General features: G+C 37.7%; 1 protein-coding gene across 1 annotated transcript in view; it reads right to left on the reverse strand.

The window, feature by feature from the left end:
• Positions 1-4,369: 4,369 nt before the first annotated feature.
• The window catches only part of LOC134216946 (uncharacterized), a 50,611-nt gene continuing 37,827 nt past the window's right edge, over positions 4,370-17,153 (reverse strand). The window contains exons 2-4 of the mRNA XM_062695709.1: positions 6,015-6,464; positions 5,228-5,761; positions 4,370-5,156 (exon numbers count right to left, since the gene is read on the reverse strand). Of these exons, the coding sequence (XP_062551693.1) occupies positions 4,737-5,156; positions 5,228-5,761; positions 6,015-6,464 (1,404 nt within the window). The 3' untranslated portion in view covers positions 4,370-4,736. The remainder of the gene's footprint in view (positions 5,157-5,227; positions 5,762-6,014; positions 6,465-17,153) is intronic.

Raw genomic sequence — 17,153 nt, forward strand, 5'->3', positions numbered from 1 at the left:
AGGATTCGCGCGAAAGAAGATATTCATACACTAATTGAATCATTTATTTGCGAAATTATGAAGAAAATGGTGTATCGAACCCAAACGGTTGATGCTTGAAACGCTTTCGCTTGAATCGTGTTCGGAAGCCGTAAGGTAGGCAATTATTTTTGGTATGTTGTGCGAATGAAAGCGATTATATCGTGTTTCGAGAAAAGCATCAACCCATTCACAAACTACATGACGTTTTAGGCTGGGTTTTAGGTCGTGGGAGGGTACTTGTCTGAGCGTTAAGGACTTTATAAATTTCAGAACCCTACAATACATTGATCATTACTAGAGGCTTGGTGTGGGTTGATTTTAGCGTTATGTAATTTGTGAATGAAACTTAACCGCTGAGTGGATTAACCTGTGTTTACAAAAATTCTCAGCATCTCAATCGCAAGCATCGGATATTCTATCTATCTGCAGCAGCTTTCGGTTATTTTCTCCAGTACGGGTTATTGGTGAGAATGTTTTGATTTTAGAGTTTCACCTATACTAACGTAGTGCTACAAATCGAAAGCGCATGCCAACATTTGACTACGGGTGCCCCAGTATTGTCCAGAAAAGTTTTGGTTGTTAATGTCGCTATACTAATAGAAATTGTGAAATAAAAATGATAGCTGACATAGTGTGGTTGTTATCCATTCATCTGATGTGCGAAATCAGGTATGTTCATTCAGAAAACTCTTTCATTGGGCAAAAGAAAAACTCTAGTACAGCCAGCCTGCATAAGTCAACGAAACATGGCTGCTAAAAAACCGAGTCAAAGTGATTTTTCACGCAACATAATTGCTTTTAATAGTTTAAGAAGTGTATAAATCTAGAGTTATGAAGCAGGTATATGTTTGATACACTTTTCTAAAGCAGCAGTGGTTAAAATCTCTCTACAAATCGACGTATTATCGCTGAAATATTGATTAATTTGCGTGATGAGCCAATGTTACATCCAGGGCCAACATTACCGCCGGTTAGCATTTCTCTGAAGTGTGATTTGAGCAAATTTCGTTTCTTTTACCTTTGAAAAGAAATAAATTCACCCCTACAATACTCCAGTAAAATTCTAATATTTTTGCCTAATAAACTCTAATCTTCTCGTGGTTTTCAGCATAACATTCTGTATTTAATTCTACAAGAACTGAATGAGTATTGTTCTTGATCGTAAATTGTGCCGTCCAACTGCAAATCACTGTTTTTTGATTGTTTCTGCATACATTTTTCCATATAAACTTCCAACGAGTTTAGCATCACCCAATCGTTGACTGATTTGGCTGAAATTTTGTCCAGAGCATCAGGGCATCAAATAGAACCGAATAAGAGGGCGGCCCATCAAAAAATTTGAAAAAGTGTTTTTTGAGCCACCCTATTACGTATACTTCGTATACGAGAAAGGCAAAAATAACGAGATTTTCGAAAATACAATGATAGGGTATGAAGCAATTTACTAATATTTGTTCAATCTAACGCGAACTCATTTGTATTCAGTTTCTAAAAATTAATGCATTCGGTACCTGGTGGGTCGCAAGCAATTTTGGATTTTGCTAGGTTGGTCGCATATCCAAACAGTTTGGGAACGTTTCTGTTAGAGGTTATGCAGGACCCTAATCACAAGCGAACATCGATTATAAAAACTTCAATCCAAAAAAACATGTCATATGACTGGAAACGAGGTCTCGACATTTATTTGATGTTTTTCGGAACACCACACTGTGTATTTCAAATGCCTCTCATTCTCCTTCGATTACAATATTTTGAGTTTTAACATATGTAATGCTTGGTAAATTAATGTAAGTCATATGCAATGGATTCAGTGTGAATATTGATGACAAATTTGAAGAAACCATATGAAAATGTGTTGTGCAAACACATCAAAACCTAGTGAAGGAAAAAAATCATAGAATATAAATTATATTCCGTTAAAGCTGCAAAACTCAACTCTATGAGAAAGTAGATGAGATAAGAAACTATACGTAACCAAAAAAAATGTAAAAAAACTTAAAAAAAAGTTGGAATTATTTAAAATACCAAGTGTGCCTATGATTTGTGGAACAGTCTATACCTTCTCATATTTTTTTTGTCTAGCTATTTTTTATATTTTCGACCTTGAAATGCTCGACATCTACCGTGTTTTAGTATTGTATTCCAAAAAATAACACATTAGATGCTTTTTTTTCAAACTGCAACTAAACCTACAATGCAATGGTCAGTTTCTTATTTACCGCACCCATCAGCATGGAGTTAACTTCTGAGCACGAATAACTTCTAAAATAAAACCGCCAGAAACTTATATGGCAAAATGCACCTAAAGCTCTTCATGAACGTATGATATACCTGCATATTTTCTAGAAATTTCATAAGCGATTCTAAACGCTTTTCAATATCTTACTAGATTACTAGTCTTAACGTTAAAAAAAATCAAATGATAGCACCGAATAACTGTTATGTAACGTTTGCACCGGGCAAGTCAATTAATCAACTCAGTTGAATCTCATTAAACATGTTCTACTTGCCTTTTGTTCAAATGACTTGAACGAAGGTACTTAGACGTACTTGCCCTTTTCATTGATTATAGTGCACTATAGTGCAAATACTTTAACTACAAGTAACAACGGTAGTTGAGCTATTTTTCATTTGTCATTTTTCATACGAGCCTACCTTGTTGTCTGTATACCGTGGCAGCACACTACACATCTATATTTAGGCGCAGCTTCTAGTATGTTTATCATTCATTGAATCATCCATCAGTATAACACTCAGTATAACATTAAATAAACGATAAGGAGTAAAAACTAGAGATTCAATTTCTTCGCAATATTTTGACCTGACGGCAGTTGGATTGTGGACTAGCTCAGAATAGTGGAGATACATAATATCATCACCTGATCTGATGATACGGGTTTTGTTATAGCAATTGTAAACGAAGATTACTTTTGTAACTGTTAATGTCCTCCTAGGTGAAGCATAAAACAGTATTATAGGGTACTAGGGGGTAGCCTCAACGCGTGGCCAGTGGACTGGGGATCCCGGTTTACCAACGCTAGATGTCATATCCTGCTAGAGTCTCTTGCGGGACTAAGCGTAGTCCTACTGCACGAGGTTAAAGTACTAAAGAGCGGTGAGTCATGCATCGATGTCACCTTCTGCAGCGCGGGATAGATCGCTGGATCCTGAATGAAGGGTTCATGAGGGATATATCTCCAGTAACCAATTTGATGCACAGTTACCAACAAAACAGCCGATTCAGGATGGCACGGGTAGCAGTTCAACCCAAAACTGCTAGAGGAATCATTACGATGGGAAAATTGGACTCTAGGCCTAACTGATTATGAGTTATCCGAAGTGCTGACACGTGCATGTGATGTAACGATGCATGCCCAGGAGAATTAAGCGGTTTATAGACATATGCTGTTATATATTGGTTCAGGAATTCAGGGTGTTGTTGAAATAACTACATTTTCTGACAAAACTTTGAAACATAGCAGATGCTGTTATAATTTTGTTAGGCAAAAATGTCGAAACAATTTTGTGGAGAATAAGTAATCCTTAAACAGTCATCATCAAAGGCTGGGTAAAATTGTTTTTTTAAGCAGATCGTATTGGTCATTTAACAATAACAGTGTTGAAGCAACGTATTAATAATAAATTATTAAAACAACGGAAAATGCCCAATTTCTATTAAAAATAATAAACAGTGTTAAAGAAACATTATAGCTTAATTATATAATGTTAGAAAATTGTGTCGAATTAGTTTAATAGCAAACATTCGATTCGATGTTTAGCGAAATAACATGCTGCTAGTCAGCGTCATGGATATGACCCCGGATAACCTCACCGAAAGGATATTCCGGGATAAGGTTATTTGGAATGCAGTGAACACGGCAGCTCAACAGATTATATCAAAGCTGTAACGGTGGTGGTGGCGTTTTTAACAAATTCAACGGCTGCAGTAGAGACTACTGTGATGCTGTTATCTTTTAGTTATCTCTGTCACGGCTTGCGATCCATGGGTGGTTAGGGTACCACCTTGAAGTCGATATTGTGTATTTAATAATGCCTTGTGCGTTAGCATAAGTGTGAGAGTTCTCGATAGTCCCCCTGAAATATAATTGCGAGTCGGAAGCTACAGATTAGTGAAAGGGTTTTGGTTTTAGTGGGTCGGGCAAGAGTTACATGACATACCCATCCCCATACTACCTGAGTTAACCTCCTCAGGTGTCTGGTTGCAGTTTTCCGTAAAAAAACGTATTCGAAGTACCAACGGTACCCAACGTGTTTTCGGCTTTTCGGCACCTTCGCCTTTTGGTGTACGGAAATGGAAGTTCTTTCATTTTCTTAAAACAGTTTGTTTTTAAAATGGACAATGGTTCAATTATCTATTTTCATAACTTAAAACCTAATTCACGTGAGCATAACGGAAATAAAGCATTCTTACGAGATAACGGATGAATGGATGGCGATCATGAGTTCGATTAGCGCGGAATCACAATTATCACTGGAAAACAATGAAAACGAGTATTGTTGCCAAACCGAAAACTTCAAATTCACTTAGGTCTAGATTTTCTACTTTTTCACTTCGCAATATTTACACGTTTTCAGCTAAAAATAATTAAATACTGGGATAACTCTAGTTAACAACTAGATGACTTTGAGTGTGTACTTTAGGGTACTAGCGCTAGGGTAGTTTAAGATCTAGGTTGTTTCTTTGAGAATCGTGCTCATGGAAACCGGAAGTCCGATTTGTTCTCGGTGGTATCGGTTTTCACTACCGCTGGCGTGATGTTTGTCGCCGCTTCCGGGGCTGCCTCGACGGCCTTTGGTTGAGCGGAAGTGGAGTCACTTCGCTTAAACACTACTTTCGTGCCGGCTGTATCTTTACGATCCCAGCCGTGCTCGATTTCGTGATGATGGTGGTGCTCATGTGGATCCGGTGAAGGGAACCACTCGGAGATCCACACCGGTTTCCAGATTTGCTTCCAAGCAGGGACCCAGGTTTCCTTCCATCCAGGAACCCAAATTTGTTTCCAAGCTTCCTTCCATTCAAGTTTCTTGTCTGGAACCCAGGTCAGCTTTTTGCTTGGCTTCCAAATCTGGACCCAGGCAGCCTTCCAATCGAGCTTCTTCTCTGGAACCCAAATCTAGAAATGGACATTTATAAGAATCTTTATCCTCGCCAATGCGTACATTACTAAACGAAAGCAAATCAAACCTGTTTCTTTTCAGTTCTCCACACTTGCTTCCAAGCTTCCTTCCACGCCAGTTTCTTATCTTCGACCCAAATTTGCTTCTTGCCTGGTTTCCATATCTGCTTCCATGCCTCCTTCCATTCAAGTTTCTTCTCCGTTCGCCAAATTTGCTTCTGTTGCGTTTTCCAGATCTTCTTCCACGCCGATTTCCACACCAGTTTTTTCTTCCACAGATCGTGGCTGGTGTATTCCCATCCATCATGATCCTTACCCAAATACTTCTCGCCTGGAATGCCTACCTTCACCCACGACGGATGCCAAACCTGTTTCCACGCTGGCACTTGGATTTCCTTCCAATCGGGCACCTGTATTTCCTTCCACACTGGTTTCCAGATTTGCTTCCACGCCGGGACCTGAATGTCCTTCCAGGCGGGGACCTTTATTGGGACCCAAATTGGTTTCCAGATCTTTTTCCAATCCGGCACTTGGATTTCTTTCCAAGACGGAACCTGTATTTCCTTCCAAACTGGCTTCCAGATTTGTTTCCAGGCTGGGACCTGCGGTGACAATCAATGGGTGTTAAAAGAGCGGAATGGCTACATAACAAAATCAAGAAAACTCATAGTCCTGGTGAACAAATAGTAGTAAAGTGTTGTTTGTAATAAAGTGCAGTGTTTCGTCTTACCGTGCGTTTGATTTTATACCTAAAGCGACAATTCTTAGTCGCCGTCCTCCTGTCTCAGTGGTCAAAAATCATTATGACGGTCATAGTCATTTCAAAGCACAAAGAACCTCCCACCCTCATCCTACCTGAATATCTTTCCAAACTGGGATCTGCGTTGGCACCCAGATGGGCTTCCAGATCTTCTTCCAGTCCGGTTTCCAGATCTGTTTTTTGCTTGGCTTCCAGATTTTCTTCCAGCCCTCCTTCCAGATAAGCTTCTTCTTCCAGAACCCTGGATCGGGTTGCTCCTCGTGATGGTGGTGGTGATGGTCTTCGATTATCGTTTCCTCGTGGTGGTGCGCGTGCGGGTCCACCAGAGGTTGCACCTCAAGATTTTCTACAGCGGGTTCCTCGTGATGGTGGTGCTCATCAAAGGTGATGGGTGCGGCAGGCACCGGATATTCGTAACCAATGCGCTTCTGGACACCTACCGCTGCTTCCTGTACATTGCTGTTGTGCGTTTCCTCGGCATTCTGGTCGATAATGGCTTTAGCATTGGCTAAAGTGGCAATTTGTAGCAATATGCCGAGGGTGACCTTAGGAGAGAATAGAAAAGCGAACAATTAGTTCGTCTGGTATTCCTGGTGATGGTGCCATTCCGACAACCATTGGCGTTTTATATTCGATATTATTCGAGCTTCCAATCTGATCTAAGAACATTTAATGTTGAGAGATGTAAAAGAAGATTACCGAGCGAGAAAGGTAATAAGGATTTCTTTTTCCAACGTCAATGAAAAGTCGAAAATACGAAGTTGTGAAGGAATGGGCGGAGAACTCCAAAAACTGTGCTTGAATTAGGCTGCATTCAAGATAAGTAACAAATGTTTTTCTATCTGAATTTACTGAATCCTACTCGTAGAGGCGGATACACACTGTTTCTCCGGAAATTTTTGCTATGACAGCTGCATTTACATCAAGAATTCAACTTTCAAAAGATGTTAGTTTATTTGTACATAGATTTAAAACATGTGAATGATGTTGTTGACCTATTAGAATCTAATTGAAGCAGTTTCAGACCTGGAGCAAAACATTCCAAGTTTTTAAACAGTATTCTGAGTCATGTCCAAAATAGGTTCATTTTTAATTGAACCGAACATATTTTCGATATATATTCTTTTTAAGTTCTAGATCTCTTAAACTTTTGCCTTTTTGCTACCAGAGGTGAGCCAGCCATGAGCTGAAAGCCTCTTAAATGAAAACAATAATAATAAAAACTTTTGTTTTTACCAATCATTTATTTCTCTAGTATCAAACCATTCATAAATTACCGTTCATACCGAATTTATAAATTACCGTTCATTGATGTAAGTCCTTGAAAAATGTCTAATAAACCAACATGTAATTGTTTTCGTTATTTCCATACGAAAATAGTTAAGAAAGCTCCATGACAAAAACCAATCTTTGCTAGAGCTTTCCGTCCGTGCTGCTTGCCAATGGAACAGAGTTTCGTGTTCTACGATTATGTTTTGTTTGTAAAAATAATGCGCAAGGAGCAAGGAAGAACCGAGCAATCCACTACTATCAAGGACGCAAATTCAACAGATCGGTAAACCACATAAAAAATATGGCAGGGTAGGATTGAACAGGTGCATACATCACCTTGGGCCATGGGCCGCACGTTTGTTTTGTTTTGAAGATGCTGTACCGAGTGGCATTGAAATTGATTAGTTTCAATACCCTTAGCTATTGGTATTGTTCTAAGCTTTTGAGTGCTTATCAAAATGTATTAACAAACAAATACTTTAAGGATGAAACGTCAAAAATGCTGAGGATCACTAATTTAATCTAATAGTAACATAACTTTGCAAGCAATTCATAATTATTCAAGTGGTCCAAAATATGTTAAATAGGTGGCCCAAAATAAAAACAGGTGGTCCAATATATATCTTCTGAATTTATGGTATTTTGGTTCTTTCGGTGGGATTTACAAACATTTTTACCTATAAATCCTACCTAGCATTCACCACTTTTTAGTTGCGTAGGGAATTGACCAAGAATTATTACAAAATCTAACTTTTATTCAAAAAATTGTTCGTCCATTTCCTAAAGTGGTCCTCTCTTACCCTAAACTGTAAAAAACTCGTATAATTCTTGTTCGTGACTAAGAAATCTAAGCCGTTTTCAAATAATAGATAATTGGAAGTTATGATGAGAAGTTTTTTAAATTTGAGATAAATTCTCTCATTTTATGCCAGCAAACTATTTGAGGTTCAAAAACGGATCATGAGGTTCAAAAACGGATTTGATCTAGTGACATTTTCGATACCTTCAAACCAGACATTTGTATAATGGTGAAAAAACAAGCAAAGCCGTTGAATATTCGATGATATTTTGAATTTGATTTTTTTCTTAAGTGGCTATACTGCCGATAACCGCAAGTCGAGCACATCTGTATATGGGCCTCCATATACAGATGTGCTCGATTTGCGGTTAGCGGCAGTATATTAGCTGGTAAAACTTTAAACGAGGCACTTATCTAAAGGCATGCTGAATACGAGAATCTACATCGATAGATTTCGGTAATTATGGTTACCGATCTACTTCAAAGTTTACATTTATTGAACTCGTCAACCAAAGTCACCAAACTACCGATATACCCACTCCAGGAATTGATATATCTTGATACAAATAGGTCCGGAGTTGGTGTTTTCTTGATACGACCTGGTCCAATCACTATCCCTACCTTCTACAAATTCTCTTCAAAGTTAAGTTTTATTTAAAGTGCTGTAGTTCTTTCAAACTGCTGACCAAAGTTTAATAGCATTTCTGAAGGTTATTCAATCCACTCCAAAGTAGGGTTCTTCTTGCTGCGACTACATCCGATCCACTAGTGCGTGAATTCAATGCAAGAAGTCCGCATTTTTTGTCGGTAACACATGCACTACTAGATCAAGTTTTTTATTTGCGTAGGTTTATTTAATCTTTCAGAAAATTGTTAAAATTTCTAGAAAAGAGATTTTTAGAAATGTTCTAGCCTTTTCAATAATCCTTACTTCCTACCTATTGAAACATACGCAGGTTTTAGAGGCTTAAGAGTGAAATCAGTAGTGATTCAGTTTGGTTGCAAATTTTCGAATACTATTCTAGTTTGAATATGAGCCAAAATAGAACAAACTCACAGGCTTCCCCAGCAGTGTTCTATTCATGTTTGATTGTTTTTCCATTAAATGAAATGATTATGTTGCTGCTGAGAAAGGCGTGGTAAATGCAAAGTGGATTGATCCGTACATAAAACGACGCATTCATCCACCAAAACTATTGAAAAATATTTGAATCTCGTGAATCATTCGTGGTTCAAATCTGCAGAAAATAGAACTGAGCGGTATAACAGTTTCAAGCTTTTGAATCTCGACTGTTATAAAAAATGAATCTTGAGCCACTGCTGGGAAAGTGCATGATTCAGATTCATATTCAAACAGACAGCCCCGAACGATTTGAATCATTGCTGATTTTACTCTAAGGAATTCATGAAGCGAACATTTGTTAAATCCAACACGCCAAAAAAGGTTGATTTTAATAATACCCCAGCTCTTATCATGCTCTTTGTTTTGAACATGCATAAAAGTAATGGGCGCCCAATAACGGTTTCGCCAAGGGTACTGGGATACCGCGCTACGGCTCTGACAACTGCTTTATGACTGAATTCCGTCCGAACCGAAAAAGAAATACAGTCGACTCTCTACATCTCGATGTTCCAGGGACCATCGAGGAATGGGAGAAGCATTTGAGTGGGTACTTTATCGAAAAAAGCTCGTTGCTATAGAAAACGACAACAAAACAAATGCACATTATTGATTTCGATTTTTGTTATTGCTCCAAAATGATGTAGTAGGCTAGAAATTTGAATACATCGACATACGCTAGGTCACAGTGGTTCCCAACCTTTTTCGGAATCGCGACCCCCTTTATGATAAGCCAAATGACCCGCGACCCCGTAAATATGTCATTCTGAAATCAAGAACAAAATTCTTAAGTTAATTTAATACAATATCTTCGTGAAACTGTTAAGAGTTTGAAATATTGTAGCGTGGCTATATATAGCCATAGCGTGGACTCCCAGCGCCCTTGGCGAAACTGTTATTGGACGCCTCTTACTTTCATGCATGTTCAAAACAAATAAGCATGATAAAAATTGAGATTTTTTTTGCGTGGTGGTTTTAATAAATGTTTGCTTTATAAATTGCAAGCCTCTATAACCTGCGTATGTTCCAATAGGTACGAAGTAGGGATGATTGAAAAGGCCAGAACATTCCTAAAAATCCCGGTTCTAGGAATTTTACAATTTTCTGAAAGAAAAAAAATAGATCCAGTAGAGCGTGAGCAACCGACAAAAAAATCCAGACTTCGGATGTAGTCGCATCAAGAAGAACCCCACTTTGGAGTGGATCTAATGACCTTCGGAATCGCCATTACACCTTGGTCGGTGGTTTGAAAGAACTTCTGCACTTTAAATGAAATTCAACGTTTGAGATAATTGGTAGAAGGTAGGAATAGCGATTGGACCAATAGGTAGGAACTTAATTGGACCAAAAAAAAAACAAACTCCGGACCTATTCGGATCAAGACACATCAATTCCTGGAGTGGGTCTATCGGTAGTTTAGTGGCATTGGTTGACGTGGTTAATTTAATGAATTTCAACTTTGAAGTAGATCAGTTGTCATCACTAATGAAATCCCTCGATGTAGATTTTCGAATTCCTTGATTAAAGCTTTACCAGATTATATAGACCCAAAAGAAAAATTAAGTTCAAAATATTATCGAATAATCAACGGCCGTGCTTGTATTTTTCTCACCATTTTACAAGTGTCTGGTTTAAAGGAATCGAAAATGTCACTGGATCAAATGCGATCGTTATGGTCATTTTTTGAGCTTTTGAACTTAGTTTACCTGCATAAACTGAGAGAATGTATCCCAAATTCAAACTAACTTCCTATCACTACTTCCAGGTAGGTAATTATAACAAAGTTGTCTATAATTACAACTTATTTGCTTAAAATTAACACAACTTATATAATTCAAACCAATTTCATCCGATAAAGTATTGCTTTATCAAAAGATCTAATGTGTTTACATTTTTTATGATGCTGGATCATTAGGCCGAACGGTCATTAGGCCGAATGAGAACTGGGGAATGAGAAGTAAGTAGTGCGAAATGAGGAAGAAGTAGAACGGAAGAAAAAAAAGGGAAAAGGAGGTAGAAGTAAGAAGGAAGAAGGAAGTAGGAAGAAGGAAGAAGGAAGAAAAAGAAGGAAAAAGGAAGAAGGAAGAAGGAAGAAGGAAGAAGGAAGAAGGAAGAAAGACAGGAGAAAACGGAAGAAAGAATGAAGAAGGAAGAAGGAGGATAGAAAGAAGAAGAATGAAGGGAGACAGGAGAGAACGGAAGAAAAAATGAAGAAGGAAGAAAGAAGAAAATAGAAGGAAGACGGGAGAAAGAAGGACAGAAACGGAAGAAAAAAAGAAGGAAGACGGAAGAAAGATGGACGAAAACGGAAAAAAGAAGGAGGAAGAAGAAAGAAGGAAGAAGGAAGGAGGAAGAACGAAGAAGGAAGAAGAATTAAAGAAGAAGGAAGAAGGAAAAAGGAAGAAGGAGAAGGAAGGATGAAGAAGGAAGAAGGAGGAAGGAAGAAGGAAGAAGAAAGGAAGAATAAGGAATGAACATGGATAAACAAAACAAAAGCAGAGAAGTGATGGGAGTAGATTTTCTCTATAGCATGATCCGCTGATGATGACCGAACGTATTAGTAGGTCGAAACGTCCGGTAATTGCTTAGTTTGATTAATGTTCACCGAAAAAAGCCGATGAAAATAATCTCACATGATTAGAAGCGGTGATGATCTCTGTTAAACATAGTACATGTATGCGTGTGTAGTCGGTAGTCGATAGAAACGTCGTATGGCTAAATACTTATGAGTTATGAGCAATATGACGTAGGTAACATGGGGAAAATCCGTTGGCACAGTCATTCTTCGGAACCGAAGCTGATAGTTACATGAATTTATTACATGGTTTGCGCTGCGGTAGAGCTGGGACGATATGTGCTCAATATGTGTTTTTATCCCTACAATCCACCGCCAGCCAGATACATAAGTTGCTTACTAGTCACACAAGTCTAAATGATGTTTTTTAAAAACCTTTCGAAAGAAAAATATTATTTCCTACTTTCATATTTTTGCACTATGATATTTCAAGTTGTATCAGATCCGTTGTTGTATTTAAAAATTGGTATTGCATTTCTATTGGTTAGCACCCTACAATAAAAATGTTTGCAATATGGAGGTCAAATAAAGTTTTCGTATCGTACGTACATATTACGTTTATCATTGTTTTATTCAAAGTCCAACAACCGATTCTCGTAACGAGAAAATGTTACACCAAAGCCGGTATCTTGAGTAGTGATTCACGATTTGATCACGTGAACTGACTTTGGATAAACATAGAGCTTGATAGTGGGCCCTGCAGTAAGTTGATAATTGTTTCGCCGATGTGTTTCTTTCTCCATCGTGTTTTTCATGTTATGATCCAATCACGTTCACACCACCCGATTCCTCGTAGGTATCCATCGAGTGCAGATCATAACAATGAGGCTTATTTTCCAAATGGGGGAGCATTTCTCGCAGTGTGGAATTGTTATGCGTCGTGCTGTGCAGTACCTGCAATGTGTATATTTGTGCTTTGTGATTATTTTCCTTTTCCGGGTAATGTATTTAGATTAGTACGATTTGTCACAGGTAATAATCATTTCTGTATTGTGTCGTTACAATCGACCAATTGTCTTTTGTGACGCGAAAAGTTCTGAGCACCTATTTTCTGTAATGGCTCAACTATAGATAGTGGAACCCATAGATAGTTGATGCAAAAGAATAAGATCTTGCTAGTGTCACTCCAACTCGCGTAACCAACATCAAGTTTGCTTGGACCAGCAGCCAAAGTATCGGCACTCTCAGTGTTAAACCGATGTGGATGATAAAACCAAACATTCCCTATAACAACGAAGTTGAGCTTGTTGAAGCATATTTTGAAAAAAAACTTAAAATAGCTACAGTACCACTAGCGTTCTAGTACTTATGCTTTGACTCCATAGATGAGCGACAGCGATAATCGTCAATATGTTGTTGGACATTTTGAGAAAAATCGAGACCTGGTTAAAGCCCCAAAATTATCCATTGCAATACATTTTCATCAAAATTCTGAGGATTACCCAGGAAAAAATTAAATCCCTATTTTTCACTACTGAAAAAAACTATTCAAAACTTTGTAAAAAACTATTCAAAAACGTTTTTAACTTTGCAGACCTTTAACCTTGACCTTTAACAGAGCTCAGGATGTTCTTCACCGACTGTGTTTGGTGAAGCCCATCGCCATAATTGTCACCTTCACTTCGTGACATATTAATATTCGGCTGAACACTGTTAATTTCCGATTGAATTTCAGTCAGTGAGTATTTATTTAGATTTCGTAAACTAATGAATTACTTTAAAACTGAACACTTATATCATTACTCAAGTCATGATTTAAACCATTACCCACATAGATCTGACCCCAAAACGTTCAACTGAGGGACACATTTCGCGTCAAAATTCAATATTATCAAGGCTTATTATGTCATTTTCGAATGCAGTAACCGTTATCAGTATCAATCAGTGAGGTTGTGAAGAAGGAAACTGAGTGAGTCATTCTATGTTTTGAATAATCATGCGACGTTTGTCAAAATTCGGGCCGAAGTTGCTTCGTGAAGGTGAATAATTTTTGCTCAGATTCAAATGCTTCACAAGGTTTGCTGCAGGAAGCATACATTGAAACATATTTCGATCGCAATACAACGTAATTGTGTCTTCCAGAATAAATGCCTATTATCCATTCAACGTGGACTATATTTGGAAGCTCATTGTGTATATGTGTTGGAGGAAACACGAGACTCGAACTTACGACCGCAGTACACAGACATTGTTTTTTAATTCCATACTCAACAATATTCTCTAATCAAACATAATGCTTTCAAGTCGGCCTTTTGCACCACTGCACTGGAGGTGTGCTGGACCCAAAAGTAAGTAAGTAAAACAAGTCGAGTAAAGCACGAGATACTGAAGATGGTGAGATCGAAATAGAAGGAAGAAGGAAGAAGGAAGAAAGAAAAAGGAAGAAGGAAGAAGGAAGAAGGAAGAGGAAGAAGGAAAAAAGAAGAATGAAGAAATAAGACAGAAGAATAAAGAAGCAAGAGAGAAAATAGGAAGAAGAGAAGAAAGAAGAAGGAAGAGGGAAGAAGGAAGAAGGAAAAAGGAAGAGGAAGAAGGAAGGAGAAAGAAGGAAAAAGGAAAAAGGAACAAGAAGGAAGAAGGGAGGAGGAAGTGAAAGAAGGAATAAGGAAGAAGAAAGAAGGAAGAAGGATGGGGGAAGGAGGAAGAAGGAAGGAGTCTGCGGGTTTGGATTAAATCCTCAGTTGATACAGCTGACAACGATTACACCGGTAGCAACGGTTCCAGCAGAAAGAAAATTATCGAGTGGTCTTTGCCGACAGCAGCAAAATCAAAGTGAAACAAATACCGATTCTCCTGAGGACCAGCATTGCATGTGAAGAAAGGGTTGTTTACAGAAATGGCGTCTGTTGTGGTCCCGCGCCACTAGTGACGATGCAGAAAATTTATTCTTAATGCTGGTTTCACAGTGAAAAATTGTTGAGTAGTTCGGATAAGCGTTTGTTTGCTGTTAGTTATTAGGAAGGCGCATTGAGAAAACAAAACTGAACCTTGGTAGAAAATTCCTCTCAAATCAACACACACTTATCAATCCGGAGCTTGGAAGAAAATTTCACGTGACGACGACGATCTACCGACGCTATAAAATTTTCTGTTTCGCTCAGAACTAGCATTTTGTAACGAGAAAAAGTTAGATACGTACATGGAAATATATCAGAGGCAACACTAGAGTGGGTCAAATTAGTATGGGAAAAACTTTTTTCAATTTTTTTGATGGGCCGCCCTCTTATTCGGTTCTATTTGATGCCCTGATGGTCTGGACAAAATTTCAGCCAAATCGGTCAACGTTTGGGCGGTGCTAAACTCGTTGGGAGTTTATATGCAAAAATGTATGCAGAAACATCCAAAAACAGTGAATTGCAGTTGGACGGCACAACTTACGATGAAGAACTTTGATACTCATTCAGATCTTGAAGAATTTAATACATAATGTTATGCAGAAAACCGCGAGAAGATTAGAGTTTGCCCGGCGAAGTAATTAGTGTTTCTCTGAAGTGGGGTTTGAGCAAATTTCGTTTCTTTTACCTTTGAAAAGAAATAAATTCACCCCTACAACACTCCAGTAAAATGCTAATATCTTTGCCTAATAAACTCTAATCTTCTCGCGGTTTTCTACTGAATGAGTATCATTGTTCTTGATCGTAAATTGTGTCGTCTATTTGCAAATTACTGTTTTTGGATGTTTCTGCATACATTTTTCCATATAAACTTCTAAAATTTGAAAAATTTGAAAAAGTGTTTTTTGAGCCATCCTAGGCAACACTGACAATTATTCTTAATGAGTGGCGTCGTAGCGCAAAATCATACTACATGTATTCCATTTTTCTGTAAAAGAGCTCGATGATTACTACTGCTGCCTGTCATGACTTTATTTGTTTTATTTGGTAAATAAAAAACTAATGGTATAACAGGACTCACTTACAATAATGAATATTAACAATCGAATTTTTACCAGAATTTTGTAACAATGACTTAGGCCTCATAGCATCATTATGGACGAAGCAATAAGTTATTGAACAATATGAATTTTTGTACAGAAGATACACATTACTGAAAATCATACTATGTTTATTATTTGCTATTTTCTCAACTGTAGCATTTTAATATGGGACAGATATGTTTGTATCGGCAGTGCACCAAGTTTATTATAAATTTTGTTAGGAAAATTTAGTATAACATAATAACATATGTTGATATAAATTAGATATGACTTTCGGGAAGCTATCATGTTTCACATAGCGCAAAAACATTAGATTGTAGTTTGTTCACTAAAAAATAAAAAATGTTTAAATGTTTAATGTATATGTAATGTATAAAAAAGATTAGTCGCCTAAGAAAAACATACCTCCAGAAAAAAAAGCTACTTTGACATTTTTGAAAATTTTGCCGCCACGTGGTGGATTCCGGCGGTTAATGCTTTGATAGCATGTGCTATTTGTACTGCGGATAAATTTCACACATCTGTGAGAGCCTTGGGAAATGATTACGATAATTGTCATTTTGTTGCAAGGCACAATACCTTTACAAGAAGAAACAATTGAATCGAAGTAAGTTTAACAAAACAGGTGTAAAGAATGGCCATTTGATCACATGAAAAACCTCACTGTCTGGACCCAGGATTAGCTACCAGCTACAGAAATTGATTTTGCACCACTGAAAGTTACCTACATCATGGCATCTAAAAACTCATAATGATAATGATAATCTATATATAAAAACCAAACTTTGTAAATATGTATGTGTATGTATGTATGTATGTATGTTCGCTAACTACTTTTGAACCACTTGACCGATTTCAACCAAATTTGGTACACATATTCTTTATCCTGAGAAGAGGGCAGGTGTGGAAGAAAAAAAGGCAGGTGTGGTGGGAACCACTTGAATATGGAACCTCTCAGTTGACTACAACAAAATTTGGGACACATATTCTCTGTTGTAAGCAGACGATTATAGGGAGTAGGAGTGTTATTGGTTGAAGGAGGGAAGTATTTTTTTATAGTAAACTAGTGGAGAAGAAGACTGAAGGCACAAGGAAGATGAAAGAAAAAGAAAATAAAATAAATGCAGGAAAAGGAATGACAATAAATAAGGGAGACGAAAGAAAAAGAAATAAAGAGTAAAGAGGGGAAGAACGAAGGAGAAATTAGTAGGAAAGAAAAGGAAGAGGGCATAAGGAAAAAAAGAAAAATCGAGAGAGAATTAGGAGAAACGAGGAGCCACCCAAACCAATCAAAGTGTACACACTGAGTTGTACTGCCGTCATACGCATAATTGTTCCATGTTAGCTGGGATTCCAATCTACATGGGACAGTTATGCGTATAACGGCAGTGTATCTATGTATCGATTTATCTTTCGTCAATCTTTCTACTTATGTACGTTTGGTGCTGCAATAAGACATTTGAATTGCATTGTTTACTTTTCAATCCCGAGCAAAGCCGGGTACATAATGCTAGTTGTTATATAAAAAATG

The sequence above is a fragment of the Armigeres subalbatus genome, chromosome 2, assembly GCF_024139115.2.
Source record: "Armigeres subalbatus isolate Guangzhou_Male chromosome 2, GZ_Asu_2, whole genome shotgun sequence".
Lineage (NCBI taxonomy): Eukaryota > Metazoa > Arthropoda > Insecta > Diptera > Culicidae > Armigeres > Armigeres subalbatus.